This window comes from Anopheles nili, chromosome 3 (assembly GCF_943737925.1).
Source record: "Anopheles nili chromosome 3, idAnoNiliSN_F5_01, whole genome shotgun sequence".
Taxonomy (NCBI): Eukaryota; Metazoa; Arthropoda; class Insecta; order Diptera; family Culicidae; genus Anopheles; species Anopheles nili.
The window spans coordinates 73139081-73158202 of NC_071292.1; the positions used below are offsets into that span (position 1 = coordinate 73139081).

The following is a 19122-nucleotide window of genomic DNA, read 5'->3' on the forward strand; positions in this document are numbered from 1 at the left end:
AAAAGTTAAACAAACGCATCATGCGACGCCACGTCAAAGCATTTGCACACACTGTGAGCACAACTGTGGCACACACTGTATGATGGTGGGGGCCATCAATATGCTGACGCGTGGTGGGTTTTTCCTGTAGCATTTTCCAATCCTATTCTGCTTTTTTACCATCAGCAGGAATGCAGCAAGAGACGGCCAGTGCACCGAGGCTGGCATGGAGTGCACCAAAGTGCAGCGATGAGCAAGTTGCATTTAAACCATCCCAACATCGCGCGCGCACGCGAGCACCGTTCGGATACCGACCGGAAGCAATTTTTGCAATCCAACGCATCCGTTTTCCGGCAACGGTGCGCGCAGTGACACCACAAGTAGCCCATTATTGCATTTTCATATCCCACCCTCCAAACAAATTCCCACTGCATGTGCTAATGGCGCCCCGATTCGTGATGGTACAGCTACACAATGCATCGCCCCCATCTCCGGCCAGCAACGAATGCAGAATGCAGAGTTGTTTCCGGGTGTTTTTTCTACGACGTTCTCTTCTTTTTCTACGGCTCACTGCTCTGCTCGCGTAACACTTCTGCTCGGATATCTTTTTTTCTCACTCGCACATCGGAAAAGTCCGGAAAAACGAATCGAGGACACAACGTAGTGAGTTACACCTTTCACTTCGTTTTGCGCCCTCGTTATCGTGTTTGTGTTTTACCGGTTCCGGTGTATTGTGTTCTTGGGATTTTTAGTTTTCTCCATTTGTTTTTGTTGCTCTCACATTCCGTCTGGTCCACTGCACCATAACGAGATGAATATCAAAAATAAATCGGTTCAAGAGCATGGCGCTGTACAGCTGGACTTGTACCTTCGCAGAATCCGTAAAAGGCCGGACTAAAACACACAATGCACCCATCGCTCCCACTGCTATGCGGCTTTCCGTTCCGGTGGTGGAAGCCACCGAAGACAAATGACGGAAAAAAGGGTAATAGAAGCTGCAAAGGGTGTATCTTTGTTGGATTTTCTCTTCGCTGGCTGTATGCTAATGTTTTGCGTGAGTGGACGGAAGATGTAAAGAAAAACAATTTTAAGTATAATTTGTTTTCCCTTTCTTTGACCAATCGCACTTTCCTCCGAGGCTGAGAACTGGAAGGTGGACACAAAAATAATCCACTTTGTGCGAATCTGTTAATGAAACTTTTTTTCTCTCTCCCTCTAAGTTTTTGCCGATCCAACGATCAAACAGGCTTCGGGTGGAGAGTTTAAAAGCGTAACCTTTCACCTTTTACGCGTGGCTTTACATTCCTTTTCATCGCCGTAATGGGACACACTTTTAATGGACCTTTGCTTCCTTTTGAAGTAGTCCCGTGCGTGAAGCAGAGTAACGTTTTTTTTGCGTGTGTAAGTAGTCGCTATAACCCTACCAAGAAACAGGCACTGTTGAGTTTAGCTGTAGATGTTCACCGCTCGATTGATGCATCAATTAAGTTCGTTTCTTTACGAAGCAGAAAACTGCTGCTGAATTTCAAAAAATGGTTCTCGTTGGGTTAGACATAAACGCCGGTTTGAGATTTACGGGATGGTTTCGAGTAGCAAAATATACATGGGCGTTTAATTGCAGCCATAGACTAGGGATTTAATTTCATTGGGTTAATTTTAAACTTTAACGAAAGATAATTTGACTACTACTTTGCCCGCCTTTTCGTTTCATGCTCCAAGAATGGCAAAAGTCATTGAAGAGCAGAGAAATTTTTGGTTTAAAAATGCCAGAAAATGTACGCCAATAATACTTGCAGGTTAATTAGGTTAGATTCAACGAGAAAAAAAAACAAAACACTCCACTACCTATCGCACGAGCCAACAGGCATCGTCCCGGATAGAGGCTCACAACCCACAATCATAAACTCGTGTGAAATATTGTGCGTTTAATTGCTTTTCAGTCTATACTGTTCGCTCCTACAGGCCCGCGAATAGCACAAACCACCGAACCTTGGGCTTTGTTTAATAACTTCCTGCCGTTCCGCAGAACGATCCATGTAGATTTTGCTTACGGGAAACGAACGAACAAGCCCGACCCACGCAACAGCATCTCCTGTCCGGAACGAGACGAAGCCAAAGCTCATTAATCAAGTACGTCTTCTTCGATTTCCGGCGACTTGATTTGACTTTCCCCAGCGCTGCCGCGCGCGGTCACTTCCACGAGCTGTGTATCAGCCCCTAAATCAGACCGGGGAGAATGAAGGACAAAAAAATGGTGCAAAATAAAGCCTCCAGTCGTCACACACACACACACGACGGCAGCAAAAAAAAACCCGGGATTAGATTTTCCACCCCAGAAAGGCCGACGACGGGCAGCGATCGGATAGGGAACCGTTCGTACGGTCTTCCAGTTGCTGTCCATTATCTTTCAACGGCGTCGTCTGCTTTGTTGGCGTTCGACCGTTCATTTGGGTCGTCTGCCGACCAACCGACACGTCGCTATCTGACGAGGGAGCCAACGAAACCGATAAAACAAACGAAACATGATTCGCTATTGATTAACCATGCTGCCGCCGGCTCAAGATGGCTTCATTATTAGGTTCGATCTGGACACGACGTTCTTTTACTTGTTAATTCAATCCAACTCGGAGGATTGGATAATGCGCGTAACGGATTGCAGACCACCAATCGTGTTGGGGTGGTTTCGTGGTGCATTTAATGCGCCGCAAGCTCAGCCCTTTTGATGGTGTCCTTTTTTGTTACGCATCATGACTCATTTGGTGCCATTTCTCTGCACTCAATTAAAACACGTTTTCAACGTAATTACCTCCGCAGGAGTGCGCTTGAGGATCGTCAATTTTCACGTAAAGTATAAACCCACCCCTGGAAGCCAACCAACAATCGATCCCAGCCAATAAACAGCTTAATCGATCGAGTTAATGAAGTACTTAAAGCAACACCGACCCCACGTGCCAGTAAAATGGCCCATTTTGCCAATTTTTCCCCAAAAAATAACTCGTCCGGTTGCTCCACCGGTGGCACGAATGATTATCGGCCGACTCAAAGCAATAAACATAATTGCATTTCAATTGCATCAATTACGATACCCGCCGCTTCGATTTACGGGTGCATAATAGTTTTTCGTTTTTTTTTTTGCTGATTGCTTTTGGTTTTCCTTTCGTACCTGCCGAAGCCAAAAGCAGTGCAGCGATAAATTGAACCAGCCAGACAAAGGCGGGTTGGTAAACTTTTCCGCCATTTGGTCTCGACGGAACGTCACAAACGTACTGCAAATATGGCCACCCATCGCGGGGAGAAACCGTTGAGGTCTACTGGATTTTCAAATTGGCAATCCAGGGAACACAACCGGTACCTCAGTTTAGTAAACATGATAAACATTATCAGATATAGCAATAAATGTACTCACATTGATGGGTCGTTTGCGACACATTCGTCCGACGGCAAATTGTGCGATACGTTGCTGAAATGTAAAAATAAATAATAATCTTTTAAATAATTGTTTTATAATGTTTACAAATGATAAAATAGATCAATACTGTAAATAACTATATTAATGTACTGCAAATTTCTAGCAATAGTACCATCTACTGGCGAAATTGTAGGAAATATTCGTTTAACTACTTTAGAATATATAATAGAAGTAACTGGCATGGTTTAAGATGTTTTAAAAAGACCCGAAGCTTCATACATATCATCAATGCTATTGAGGGAAAAAACATGATAACTTCATATCTTGATATCTATCTCCTTTAGAAACAACTAAAACTTCATTCAAAAACCCATCAAACTAAGCCAAGAAGAGGGATGCTATTTGCTAACCCGCACCTGCAAAGCAGGAAATGACAAGTTGGCTTCGTTTCCCCATCAATTTTTCAAAGCACGTCCAGCGTGCGTCCGTATCCTTTTTTTGTTTTGTTGCTTTCTTAACACACAGTTTTTTCCCCACACACATTTGATCGATCTACCGAACTTGACGTGAGAAATCCCTAGTCCAAAGCATCGTGTTGAAATGTCTGTCAGCAAATTTGGCGAACCGTTCGGGGGCTTCCGATTTTGACTTTCCGTCATGTGTGTGTGTGTGTGTGTGTGTTTGTACGCGTGTTTGGCTGCGCGATAACGCGCCAATCGATGGCAGTCCCTCGGTGCTGCGTTTGTCTGGTGCGATGAATTTTTACGCAGTGTTTAGCGCATTGCCGTGAGGGCCACCCCGGCATAATGCGTCCTTCCGGTGGCTCTCTGGCAGATCTCCATCTCCTTCACCTCATTTCGCACGCGCGAGACGCATGTCCATGTGGACGGGAAGCAACCCCCAAAAAGGGTGGTGGATAACGGCCCCAACTAAAATCGCCCCAACCACCATGCGCCTCCATCAAAGCCTGACCTGACCACGCTTACGCTTTCTCGCACCGTTCCGTGTCGTGCAGCGAGGGATTGCGCTGAAAAAGTTCATCAAAATGGAACACAGCGGGGATTGCAATGGATTGTAAACTTTGAGGCTCTCTCGGACTCGACCGGTCACCAGCCGGGTGCTCTAATCTGGGTCAGCAGCAGCTGCAGGCCAGGTCGGTGAATGGAAAAATCGAGGCCAAAGACAAAGCACATCGAGCGGTGTTTCCATCGTATCACCACCGCTGGATTCGCGTTCAAAACCTACCCACAGGAAGGGGACAAGGATCTGTTTTATGCAAAAGAGCGCACACAGCCGGTGGGCCGAATTTTCAGCAATGCCAACAGACACGGCTTTGTGCGCGTGTGTGTCAGTGGTGGATCGCATGTTTAATAAAATTGGCCCATGGGTACTATCGTCGATTGTTGGAAAGGTAATACTCCAGCGAGATTGTTACCCAGGTCCTAGGCTTGCGGAACCATGGATCCATGATTTATGAGTGATTCAATTCGCCAGAACTCCGGAAAATAGTTCGTCAGCGAAACGTGTGCCCAACACTGTGTGTTGAAATGCGAATTGCAAATGACCTTCAAATTGTTGCAGTCTCTCCCGCGCGTGCACACACACTCTCGCTCTTGGTGTTGGGGATTTGTGATGTTGCATTTCCACTCAATGATGCCAATGATAATCGTCATCAGAATGCTAGCCAGTGGTGCAACGATTCACGCGCCATAATCGACTTTGGATAAAATATTCAGAGCGGAAAGCCGGCTGACCTTGTTCTCTTCGGTGGAGTTTTAGCAAAAGTTTGCCTCCCTATCGCCGGCTTTGGGAATGTCCTGTGGCCTAAATCGATACCGGCACACATACATAGATCCTTTTCCCCACTGGGACACTACTCGTATCGATGTAACACCAGGAGACGGCCTGGTGGAGAGCGAAATTAGGTTTCGTGCATCGATATAAATTGTTGTCAGCGGGTGGGTTGGATTTTATTTGCAAAAGCCCATCTTGTTTCGAACCAGTTGCACTAGCGGCGCGTCCTTGTGGTGGCAAAACTCCAGCATCCGGTCAAGCCGATATCGATGAAGAGGAGAAGAATGCAGAGATGCACTTTTCGAACATTCCTTCGCTCCGAAACGAGAGGACACGCCGCAAACCTGAAAGTGACATAAATTTATTATCCCGCACGTACGTACCCCATTCTAGCACAATGAACGTCGATGTATCGGGCGAAGGGAGAGCTTCGGTTGTAAGTTTCTGCCCTCAAGCACCAAAGGCAAAGCAAAAGCAAACCCACCAGAATGAATGGATTGAAAGATTATGATATATGCCATGAATATTTAAGCCACCCTTGGCGCTCAACTGCAGGGCAATACGGGAGATGCACCTGCAGTTGATGTGCACCAGTGGGGAACTCTTCGTTGAGCCCAGCAGGGCGTGAACTGGAGACAATGGAATCCTGGAGCCCTGCATCTCCGTGGACGATTTCGAGGACGATGAATTCCACCTCACCCAATCGCGGCGGTCACTTTTCACTCCACAAACATTTAGAACCATTTCCGATAGCACGCGGGACCGATGGCTTTGTCGCTCGTTATTTTTATATCGCTGTTTATGAGCATTCTTGTCCTACCAACTTCTAGCACATATTTTCGAGTTGGCTCATGGCGCTGACCTGGGAATTGTTTTCCCTCCGCCGAACGGGTACTGTGTACCGAAGAGCGAAGAAAAAGTAGAGTAAAAGAAGAATAAAAACGAGCAAAATACGAGCCGATTTATTGTTGATCATCGTTAGGTGAAGGAATTTTATGTTCCAAACTTAATGTAACCGGGAAGGATGCTGGGAATTCGAGCTCTTTGCGGGAATCTGGGATTCGGACACGCTCGCTGCTGGATTGATTCAGGTCAGCTATTTTTGTTTTATTTATTACGAGTCACAAAAATCACCCTAGAAATCATATCGTTTTTCCTTCCTAACTGGCAAACTAAAGCAGTAGAATTGAAATGAAAGAGATAAAGCAAAAGTGAGAGTGAGAGACAATAAGACAACAACCCAAAAGCGCCAAGATATTGCGATCAATAAAAGGGACGCGTGCGAAGTTTTTCCATCGAGTGAAATTTACGGCCCCGTGAGTTTTCACCGGGACGAGAAGTTTTACACCCGCCACGGTTAGCGGAACGAAACACCGGAGTCCGAAGATTTGCAATCCCGAACCGTTCCTGGCCAGCTGTGGCGCTGACATGCTTATTGCTTATTCGGACATTTTTCCCTCTTCGAGATAGAGGTCCAAAGGCACAAAAAAAGCAGAGACGTTGCTGCGTTTGTTCTTCCACCATAATAAGCATTCCGAGCGTCCAAACGACGGTCATGGTTTTATGAGTGTGCCTGTGAGTAAGTGTTTTTTTTTCCTTTTGCTATCCTTCCACCTCCACCAGGTTCTTCGTAACACACTCAAATGTGTTCCGCTTTTGCTCCAAACGACTCCCGATATGCTCGAATGCCTGTCCCGAGGATGGAAGAGACAACCTAGAGAAAATTAAATGCACACAAACACGTGAATGCACACATACACGCAACATTAACACGACAAAAAATTTAACCCAATTTCCCGGACACACACTGCCGTACATCTGGTGCATCAAAATTATCATAGCCCAGTTGGGTGCATTTTTAGAAGGAACATATTTTCACTAATTCAAAGCTCTCATATATGTAAAAAAAACTATATATAATTGATATTATTATCCACTACCTGTACCGGTAAAGCCACATGTAAAGCTAACTCATCTCCGCTCGTCATGCATCTCGTGTTCGAATATGCAACAAAATGCGGTGTGTTCAACCAGTTGCCCCAAAATTCGCATTCCATTCATACTGCTCTTATTCAAATGTGTATATATATATAGGTGTTTGTGTGGGAGTGTGTAAATTTGTCTCGTATAAAATTTATAACGTCCAATAAAAGCGTTTCTTCGGTGTCACGACTCGACTCTGGGACGCGACACCTTGTAAATTGCAGTGTAATTAACGCATTCTCACCTTTCGCCCCTTTTGGTCGGAGGCCTCGGGGGTGAAAGGAAGGAAGAGCTTTTATTAAACACACCACACCCACCCGCCTCCACCCCCATCAACAAATCATTGGCACGAAAACGGACGAAAAGCCGCGGGCTCGTGAATATTACGAGTCCCCACCTCTTCATCCCACTCAATGATGGGTGGTTATAAAAAAATGGTGGCACGCACAAATAATAGCAAACAAATAAATGCCCCGGTATAAATCCGCTTCGGCGCTGGCTTTGGCAAGGGTGGAAGAAAATCCTGCGGCCATCTGCGCGTATTTTTCCTTTATTTTTTTCTCTACGCGACCCAATTTCTCACGATTCATTTGTTCTTGTCTTTTTTTGCGTGTCTTTTTCGCTCTGTTTCTTTTCTTCTTTTTTGTATTTTCATATTGCCCTTTTCGCGCCCCCACAACGACTCGTCATCCGACGATCAATCCGTTGAAACCAAACAAAAACCGCAAAATGTCGCGTCCACCAACCCTCAACGCAACCACCCCTGGGGCATCGGTTGAGAACGAATAAAACAAACCAAAAAAAAAAAATGGTGCCATTAATGCGCAATCAATGCTTGCCACATTCGTACGCCACAGGACAGCACGAATCCGAAGTGGAAATCAACGGTAACGTGTGCTTACTTCTTGTTTTTCTTGTTCTCCTGTCTCCCCTCACGAAGTTCACACATCCTTTTCCTCCAACGCAGCTCGTTGCGCTTTCTTAGCTACTTTTCTCGCCCTTCGGGGTTTCTTATTCATTTACCTTCACTTTTTGTTCTTGATCCATTTTCCCTAGCCACCGCAGAATTCACGCCACGACTAATGCTTTTCTCCCAGCGCTATGCTTTTGATATCTTTTTGTTTCTTTTACGTCTGCAACCCACTTCCAGCCAGCTTGTTTCCCGATTGGCAATGTCGATCTGCTGGGGAATAAGCCCTCATTTTAAAATCATGTATTTTTTATTATGATGTTGAAAATTCTGCAACCGCTGCTTCTAGTTCAAATTTTGTTACAACACTTTCAGGCTGGTTTTGTTTGTGATTTTTCAAGCGTAATTTTTCGCTCTTTTCTCTGCCAAAAAAACTCCCTCACCCAATGTTCTTTTCTTCCAACGCACCTCCCGGAAAAAAAGGCATTGAATCAAACATGCATTAATTGGCCCTCGATCAAGCTCTTTCCCTTGGCGACCCAAACATTGCGAGGGACACGAAATCCCAATCGAATCGAACTAGCCGCCACCAGCAGGACTTTTTTCACTGTCCTTTTTTCCTGCCGTAGCCGTGCACCTGTTGCAAACGGATTTCCACCGCCTTACGATTTACGCTTTGCTTTGGCAGCTAGTGCCGTGCATCGCATCTCTTCCGTTCCGTGGTGGCTTTTGTTTATTCATTACAAACATCCCCCAGTTCCGTTTTCGTCCTTCCGTTGCTCTGCGCGTTCCATTTCCCAACTTTGGAACGTTAGTTAAAGTTAGATTGCTTGATGTCATATTTTATTTTCCAAGCCTTCCTTTTTTGATTCCTTTTTTGTTACCTCTCTTTACACAGCTGAAAGCAAGTTGGCGACGAATGCTCGTGAGAGCTGTCAACATAGAGCAACTGTTTCTTTATTCCTCCGTCCCACTCAAGCATGCCGTTTCCCTCTTGTTAGTCCATAGGACAGTTCGTTTTAGATAACTTTTAGATGTCACGAATGGGTAGTATCCCCTTCCAATAATTCTAACAATCGATTGGAATTAGATCTATACTGAAAATTCGCTCAACCGATTTGTTTCTTCCTCTCGTTTATCTTTCTTATTACTTTTATAAACATTTCATAACCTGTTAAAACATTCAACCTGTACTAGACGCAAATGCCGGAGAAAATATTGTATGATTCGTTTTAGTCCGAAAATTAAATTCAGCAGCCTATTTGCTATTTCAGCAACTATTTTAAGAAACTTCTATCGATCACGACGTTCACAAGAAATGACTGGTTTGTGGCTAGTATTTTAACCTATTTTGGGCACCTTAATCAAACAAACAGTTCACAAACACAGTTCAATCACCGCTGGGGTGATGTTGATTGACCCGGTTCAGGACATGAACTGATGAAAACTGTTCACCTATCATCTCACTCTCGAAATGGTTAATGAAAGTAATTGGTTCAAAAGTTAATTATCACCTTTTCAATTTGCCTCAACGGTCGGCAATGAAAATTAGCTTTTAACGAAGCAGAACGGCGCAATAAAAACTGGAAGACAAAGCCACAAATGCGCAAAGAAGGCACTCTCTTGAGGTGTTTGTAGATGTGTCTGACAAAACGGCTCCAACAAACCATCTAGAGCACCTACGGATACGTTTCCATTTTCGTAATTGCGCTCCAACAAGCCCCACATCAGTACCTCGCGTGCCCTTGACTGCGTTCTTCAAGCATTACCTTTCAAAACAAAGCCCGCCCATGGTACGGTGGGCGAAATGGTTATGAAAATTAAAAATTCACCACCCCACCCAGGCCAAAGTACCAACGTGCACACACACACACACACACACGCGCGCTCGCGAATGCTGATGAAAGCTAATTTATTTTACATTCCATCACTTTAACGTCCACACCACGACGATGTCCTGGGTGATCAAAGCTCTTCACTTTTTTGTTTTGGTAAGATGGCGACCAAATCAACCCACGAGCGCCGGGGATGAAAGTTGGCAAAAAAAATCAACACCCTACTGGCGAAGTATTCTCCATTGCGTGCACGCGTGTAACTTGAATTCGCCTTTCATTTTTTCTCCGTTGGTAAGGCACGGTGCATCGCACCTTCTCCGACATCCCGAGAGCGCGTGTATTCTCACCCCACTGACAAAACGTAGCAAAACGTACCCCCACAGCGCCCTCTAGCGGCGACCCGTCGTCATAGCGACCAGGCGCCCGCTTTGCTGTCTTGTTCAATTTCACAGCACACTATCGGTGGAGATGCCCGCGTTCTTACCATGTTCGCTCGCGCTTTTCATCTGGGCCGCGGCCTGTTATCTTACGATACCCTTCCCGTTTCTTTTATGCTGTCGCATCCTGCCACTCCAGCCACTGCAGCCAGCCAGCGCGCTAGACAATGCGTCGGTCTAAGCATCCGCCGAGACACGACCATCTCTTATCTCTGTACGGCGGGAAACGAGGACACGATGTTAATACACCCACGTCCCAGGCGTCCTCGCTACGGTGGTTTGTGCCACGAGCAGATAGCGATCAGGCGGGTGGTCCTGCAAGCAGAAACCGAGACGGCCGAGGAGGGTTTGTGCCAGGGTTTTTTTTTTCTATTTGTACCGCTGTACATGAAGTGTGCGCCCTCCGCGAGGTGCACAGGCGAAGGTAAAGTGCAACTGATGCGGCAATTCTGTGGCAAGATAAATCTTTCACTCTTTCTCCCAATGTGATAGACCCCCTGGGTGGGTGACGCAAAGGAATCCCGCGCCGGTGGTGAGGAAATGAGAGGCGAAAACGTGAATTGAATTAAACTTCAGAAGCGTACAAGACATCTTTCACCGGTGATTGAAGGAGAGGCACCCTCCCTTTTTTCGCACTGCAAGTGCTTGAAATGTTATGAAACTCCTCGTGCGAGTAGATAGCAGATGAGAAATAGACGACTACTATTTTTACTTCGCCTATCTTTATGGACCTCGTGTGACGTGTATCAATCTAGGTACACGTTCGGTGAGTTTGAAGTATAACTCTTTTTAAATAAAGCGCGCTAAGAGTTCTAACAAATCAATTTTACGTATTTTAATGATTTACATCCAAGAAACGACGGAATCGACACGTAGATAAATGACACTAATATTCCACCGGCCACGATTATGCAGATTTATGTCCCTCCCAAAAGGAAACAAACTCAAACGCCTTAAGCTCTTCTGTATCTCCTGTAATGCGAGCCCTTGGCGCCCTTAATCAAATTAATTGCATCCCGAATTGAGCTGTAAAGAATCCACGACGCCATCGAGGGCGTCATTTTATCCGGAGCCGATCCGGATGGACGGAGACACAATCCTTGAATTGGTTTCCCGATTTGCGGTTAGACAGTATCTGGGTAATTTTTCGCGTGGGGTGGAATTTAGGGACCATTCAGCATCCCCAATCCCTAAACCGCGAAGAAAATGTCTATTCGAAGCGTCCTTTTATTTTTTTTTTGCTTTTCTCTTCTTGGACTGTTTCTATGTGTCGGCAGTAAACCTTTCCCCTGTGCATCCTATCGACCACATTTTATTAAGAAATAATTGCGAAAGAACAAGCGAAAGAGCCCTGGCCGTGCGGTTGATATGATACTAAAACCTACCACAAACGCATCCCAAAGCTCGGCCGATATTAATCACCAAAGCAGGGCATTTTCACTTCCTTTCGCTCTACTATAGTCCAACCCTTCGAAAATGTTTTCTCAATCACGCGAAGGCTCTCGATTGCCGTTGGGAAAAAGGATTTCCTGCGGCCTAAATCCCCGCCTCTACTCGGCCCGCAACAAACAGCTCATTTAATTTAATCAGCCCAAAACGGACCAGATCCACGGAGCCGATGTATTCCGGGGTCAAAGGACGTGCAGGGAGTCTCTTCTCGGGGAACGATCATCCATCTTAAACCCCGCTCTTGGATACTGGCGAGAGATTAGCCGCCGGCGAAGGGATCCGGCTCGAGAATGGAAAACGCACCTGTCTGCCATGAAACACTTGCGCTACACTTACATGACCGGCGAGGAAGGGTGTAACCGACCCCTCGATACAATTTTCATGCATTATTCATTTTCATTTCCCACCCAGGAAGGGCGGCAACCACCGAACATTTCGGCCCTTCCGGCTCACGGGAAGAACATGCATGCGCGAAGAAGCGACTCTAAGGACACGAGAAAAGCGCCTCTCTAAAGGGCAGGTGTGCAAAACCGATGCACGTATAGCCGACCAGGCGATGATGAAGCTTCTCAGTTGAGTTTAATTCGATTTTGGCACTTTTGAAATGGGAAGAAAACCACCTTTAAACGAGTGTGTGCGTGTGTGTCTTTTCATTTAACTTTCCCTCGAACTTTGATAGTGAGTGGGGTGTGGAAAATGCGATCTCCACTGCCTCTGTGTGTGTTGTCGACTCGATGGAGACATCGAAGCGCAATCAACTACTTCCATACGCGCGTTATATTGTTAATTATTTTAAAACGGCCTGGCCGTAGTTGGTTTGGATATATTTTTGTGATTTGAAAGGCATTTCCTCCCAACAGTCGCAGAAAGCCTTATCCCGGGCTGACTCGGTTAGTTTTTGTAATGATACGCGCGTTACTTTTGGGTGAATTCACTTACGAGCAATTCCTGGATTCTAGCAGTCCGTGATGGAAAACTCTTCTCTGAACCTCAACACACCGATACAAAACCGTTGCTAGACAACGTCGCAGGATTGTATTTTACACCTCTCGACGAGATGCGTTTAATTTAAATGTTCGTGTTTAATGACATTATGCCAATGACTCAACTTGAAAGTATGAAGCAATACTTACATTTAATATGCATCTACTTTTCGATTGTTAGATAAATGATAAATGGCTATAATTTGATAAAGCAATCCTAGCTGCTTGATAATGTGTGCCTGCTCGTACATTATTTATTCGAAAAGGGTCTCGTTCCAGTATTCAAACCATTTCCTAATCGCACGCTCCCGACAAATGCCAGATGAGCAATTGTTACATCAATGACATTGATACAGGCGCGCTGGTTAGCATGTGTTTGGGCCAAGCGCACGTACACGCGATACCGTGATTTGAGGCGAAAAAGGAAAACCCACCCTTACCCGTTTTCCTTTGAACGCTCACCTCATCCCCGCAAACGCGTCCGGGATGGATTAGAGGAACATTCAAAGCCGCGCAAACAAGCGCGCCTTGTTTCTCTCTCTCTCTCTCTCTCTCTCCGTTTCGTTTGCTTTACTGATTATGTGGATTTCACCCATTTTCAGCCCACATTTTTCCCTTACACTCACCATTCCTCCTCTTTCGCCTGATCAAGCTTGTTGATCTTTTTACCCACCAACTTGTTTTGTTGCTTCTTTTGCTTTTTCTCTTGACGTTGGGGCCCTTTCGCTGCCCGCCCCGTGGAGGGTGCAAAAAGAAGATCAGCAGATGTGGATCCTTTTTTGTGTGGATCCATCATTGCTTCCAGGCCTCACGAAGCTCTGTTTGTGTTGGAGCGTTGGTTGCGATGATTTTTTGCGTCTTTTTTATTCGCTACCCATCTACCTTTTATTTTTAATTCCCTAATATTTACCACCACTTGTCTGTTTTGGTGATTCCGGTTCGCAAAATCCGCCTCTACGCTTTTTTTGCGGTTACACAGAATGACGCAGACTATTGCGGGGGAATGATCTGAGGAAGTTAATTTTATTTCTATACGCCCTCTTCCGCGTTTACGAAACGAAACCGAACTTGAAGGAGAAGAATAAAACCCCTAATTTTAGATTACACGCACACGTCAGGGTAGAAAAAAAATTCCACAATCAAAAACGGGGGATTGGATAAATTGGAAATTTGGCGAGAATGGAAACTTTCGTGAAGTACTGCGGTGCCAAGGAAACGAGAGGCACAAAAAACACCCCCCTTACACACACACAAACTCTCCAGTCCTGTGTATAGGATGGGATTGTGAAAGCCGACAGCCCTAAACTTCTCGCACCGATATCGCGGGATAATTTATGCAGGCACGAGACCACCAACAGGGGAGGCATTTGTCCACCGTAACGGAACCCGCACGAGAAGCAGGTCTTCTTTTGTATCCAGGCCCACTCGGGAGTACTCTCAAGCTCGCTCCTTAAACCTCAAACGGGACGCCCAATTTGATCCTTTTTCCATACTTGCTTTCTGAAAGCAAACAACCGGTCCAGCTCAGCCGGATCGGCCAAAAACGGTTCGCTAGTTTTGCCTTACTCGCACTACCAGACGAGGCACAGGAAAGCGATTTTTAGAGCATCGGAAATTGAACTAGTTCTGCAGTGGCATTAAATTGTACGTGGGGACCAGTAGGCCATTGAATTTGATGACCTTCCGGTTTTTCGAGAGGACGCAAACTTCCAACCCCAATCACCCCGAAATGGTTCCCGCCAGGAAAACTTTGTAAGCTCATTTTTACGTTGTTCAATCGCCCACATGCTTATCGTCGGCTCAAATCACGGCTCTCTGTGTCCATCTCTTGCCCTTTTCCCTTTTTTTTTGTTTTTGCTCAACAGAAAAGAACTGTCAACCGCTCTTTAAAGAGGTTTTAAAGTGAAGGCGCTTCCCCTTGGTGTAGCTCGCGAAGAAGGATACAGAACCACCCGCCAAGTGTGGGCGCGTTTTCTCCGCACTTCAGTGCCTACTCGAGACTTACTATCGCTGTAGCTTTTGCTTTGCTTTCAATCTCACAAAGTAGGCGCTTCTTCTACCACCGCATGATGACGCCGACGCGAACCAACCATTCAACCGGGCGACAAATGAAGCGTAAATTAATGAAACGTGAAGCGAACTTTCCCTGCCCTGCCTCTTTGGTTCACTTTTTGGTCGCAGGCCTACCCAAAGGGCGATGTAGGTATTCGCAAAAACACACATAGACACACACATGGTTGTTCAGTTGAAGAACAAGCAACACGGTAGGGAATCGACTCCATAGCAGGACGGGTACAGTTGGGTGGGAAAACGTGCGACATAACGTGCTCATTAAAATTGTAAATTCTTCCTGCTCTCCCAGGCCGCGTGGGCCCATCCTTCGATGAGAAAGATGTCGAAACATCCGGCACCGACACGATTCCTGATACTCGCCGGCAGGCCGGCCGGCCACAGGACATTGGTGGCCTCGAAGCTAATCCCACAACTTTGCGTATATTACGTGAACCGATTATGTTTCATCGTGCGGATTGTGGATTCGCTTTATTAAAAACTTCCCCCGAACGATTCCGGATCAAATAGGGCATAGAGAGTAGGCTGATGGGAGGCAAGCAAAAGGGATTGTGTAAAGCAGTTGTAGTGTTTCTTGTTGTGTTGTTGTTGCTCCACAATGTTGAATTAAATTGCACCACATTTATGGCCACATTGTAACGGGCAATCTCGATCGATGGGGAATCTTTTTTTATGCGATCCCGCTCCTCACCATCCTAGTGGATGAGCTTTTAAAAGCAAACATGCAACTTTACGAGTTTCAATCCCACACACACACACACACATGTCCCCAGACCCAGCCACGGATACGCGAGAATGAACATTTGATAGCTCCGGTGAGCGCAACAATGAAAGACGAGACCGAAAGGACAGAGAACCGATGCCAAAGTGGATCGAAAGCATCACCGGTAGGGTATAAAGTCCTTAACGTGCTCCCACCGCTGCATGGAAAGAGTGGATACCGGGCGTTAATAAAGCCCACGATGAGATGTCACTGTCCACAGAAGCGCGCGACGTTTTTCTTCACCACACAGATGGGGTGAAGATGCGATCCAACGGCGACTGTCATCGTTGAAGCACTCATTCACGAGGGGCGATATACCGATCGATAAAAGGAAAATCAATTCCACCTCTCATACCTCCACAATTTCCATGCGACAGCACGCACGCACCCCTCGCTCGCTGCTGTTTGGGGGTGGAAAAACCTGCCCACCGAGCGGAAGGAACGACCGAACGTCATCATGTGCGTCGTCGTCGTCCACCCCATCGTAAGCACTTTTTATTAGTTATTATCGGGATTCATTATCTGGGGCGCATCATACACGACAACGAAGCCGGGTTATCGGTTCGTTTCCATCGCGTCTCCATCGCGTGGACGTTCCCGCGAAAGGACATCACAACCGCGACCAGAGGATCGTAAATAATGTCCGATCATGGCAGCCGTTCGGTCGCTTTCACTGCTTTTAAGCGTGGAAATGTTCCCCCAGCAAGGAGGAAGCGTTGCAAGGGAACTCGAGAATAGATTTATGGATCCAGACCACGTGGAACTGGCGAGTTCTGGCAGACGGGTCGCAGGGAAATTGTCAGCCAGAAATTAATATTACCAATACCCGTCGGGAAACGCTACCATACGCGCTGGAAAGGATGAGGAATTCAATTCCCACAACCACTAACCCCCACCACAAGCCTAGCTGGCTGGGGGAGCTTTGATGTTTTGTTGATGCGAAGGAGAAAGCCATCATTTCTCCCACACTACCACTAGGGGCGATAATTAACCATACAAACCGTGCATCGTTCGCTTCTTCTGACGGTGCCACCCGAGGGTCAGGACCGTTTGCAATACCCAGGCGGGTCGACGGAGGGAATGTTCCATTTAGGGTTAAATAATTGAATGGACCCTCCATCGAGCGATGGTGGATTTATGGTCAATACAATACCGCACACACGTGTGCCCATGCCATGCCGTACGATTGTTGGATGCATTCAAATGCAATCGAACGATTAAAGGATGCGCGAGCTTTCCTTTTGCCGTTATGCCAGGACGGTGACAGCTATACGACACACATCAAGAGTCCTTCTGTAAGGGCCTTATTGATGTCTCTCTTTTCCTCTAATTCCCTCTAAGCTTATATACGAGTTATCAACTTGGTACACCACCTATTGAAGGATAAACTTTAGCTTTTCGCACTTTTTACTCTTTCGCGTCAATGCATGAAGCCACAACAGTGTGCTAGTTTCCAGTGAGAGGTTTTCCGGTTTTTATTTTTCCAACGACTTCTTTTAAAAAGAAAATTAAATGAAAATGAAACCGGAAAACGTTGCACAAACACACGCACACACACACACACACTAGCAATTCGCATTTCGCGAACGAAATCAAAGGGCTACAAAGTGTGTGGTCGCATTAAAATTGGCTTTAAATTTGGACTTTGCAATCGAATTCGAGATGTGAAACTCAAACTCGCGAACAAAATTTCCCGGAATTTTCCCTACCCCCGGATGCACACGCAACCGGTCTCGAATCGGTTTCGTACAGCATAGAGCATGGATAGAACGTAGCAGCAAAACCGCATTAAACCGCAACACCCTGTGCACACCCACCATCGCGTTAAGCTCTCGGTTATGTTGTTTATGCAAAACACAGCATCCCACCCACCTGATCGATGTGTACAGTTTCCATTAGCCCTCTCCTCCCCTTCTTTAGCGAACACACATCCCTTCCAGCCTTGTGGTAGTACCGTAGCTGTTTCTTTTTGGATCGATTTTCACCGCTCTTTCACTGCACTCTACTGCAGGAGTCACCCAACTTTCTCTCGCTCATTCTCGCTCTTGCTATCACCATCTCCTTCTCTCACTCTCACTCTGTTTCGCTCTAAGCGTCTGTCAGAATGTTAAGTAGCGCGTGTCAGCAACCCACCCTTTCCGATCGTGGCACGATCGATCGCAATCCAATCGACTTATTTCTCGCGTTTCTGGCGTGGTTTGGTTTGGTTTTCGTTCTTGCAGGACTACATCACGGTGTACGATGGGTACACGACGCGTGACCCGATCATCCTGAAGATCTGTGGCGGTGGACAAGCGATACCCCAGGCCATCTCGAGTGGACCAGAGCTGTTAGTGGAGTTCACTACTTCACCGTACGGTACCTTCAACACACCGCAAACCAGCGGGCACTCTCTGCACGGATTTCAACTTGAGGTAACACGTGGCATCAATCAGTGGCAGTTGAAAGCCTGTCGATCAAGACGATCCACTTTCGTACTCTCCCCAGGTCACGGTGCGATTCGTGGACATTCAAACGCCAACGTACGCGAAAAGCAAGCGCATCTGCGAGTTCTGGCTTCGTGGAACCGGCCACGGTGTGTTGCAGAATCCGCTCCACTCGCTAGCACCAAACACGACCTGTCTGTACCATCTTCAGGTAAGTGTGTGGCGGCATCATTTGCCCACTGGGGGCTTTAATCCATCATCGTCTGCTCACTCCCTAGGGCACGGAAGCGCGAGCTCTTGACGCCATCAACATTCCACGTCGTTCGGGAGCACTATCCACCTCACCGACACGGTTCAAGGTCTGGATATCGGTGATGAAGTTCGAGCTGGCACCTGAGTTTGGTGCCACCGAGGAACAGATGCTGCAGTACCAAACGAAGGAGGACTGCAGTGGTATGCTGCGTATATGGGATGGCCCTCTTCGAGAGGTGCCCGTTTGCAAGGACATCGATTGGTAAGATACACGACTTAGTTTTCTCTGATATGCGAGAGGTTACATTTAAACATTGACTCCTCAAACAGCCTCACTACCGACAAAGACGGAACGCAACGAAGCAGCATAAGATTTGGGGCGAACACGACGAACATTATTGCACGGTACTGCCGCGGATCGGTGCCACGATCCTGCGACCATGGCATCCTGAACGTGAGCAGCTCGCGTCCATGTGCCCTTTCCGAGAGCTTTGTGTCGAGCAGCGATTTCGTGACGCTGGAGCTGAAGACATCCGACTCGACAGTGTTGCGACCGCTGCAGTTCGCCCTCCGGTACGAGTTTGTCGATCTGTTGCAGGACGGAACGGCCATCAGTGGAGAGAATGAATGCCACCGTCGGTTCGCCAGCAGCCAGATGGAACGCAAAGGACCCCACCCGGTCAGGAGCGTACGAAACATCTTCCTGTTTGGACGAGGGGGAGCGAAACATCTACAGTTGAGTGTTGAACCTAACCTACCAACAGTCTGTCTGACTGACGGAACGACCATTAAAAATACCTATTCACTCATTCTCTCTCTCTCTCGCTCTTCA

The 19122-nt window shown here is 46.7% G+C and overlaps 1 protein-coding gene across 1 annotated transcript in view; it reads left to right on the forward strand.

Annotated features, from left to right (window-relative positions):
- Positions 1-19122, forward strand: part of LOC128725034 (uncharacterized) — a 34670-nt gene that overhangs the window by 14210 nt on the left and 1338 nt on the right. Inside the window, exons 7-11 of the mRNA XM_053818753.1 lie at positions 8023-8052; positions 17835-18026; positions 18100-18249; positions 18317-18552; positions 18621-19025. Of these exons, the coding sequence (XP_053674728.1) occupies positions 8023-8052; positions 17835-18026; positions 18100-18249; positions 18317-18552; positions 18621-19025 (1013 nt within the window). The remainder of the gene's footprint in view (positions 1-8022; positions 8053-17834; positions 18027-18099; positions 18250-18316; positions 18553-18620; positions 19026-19122) is intronic.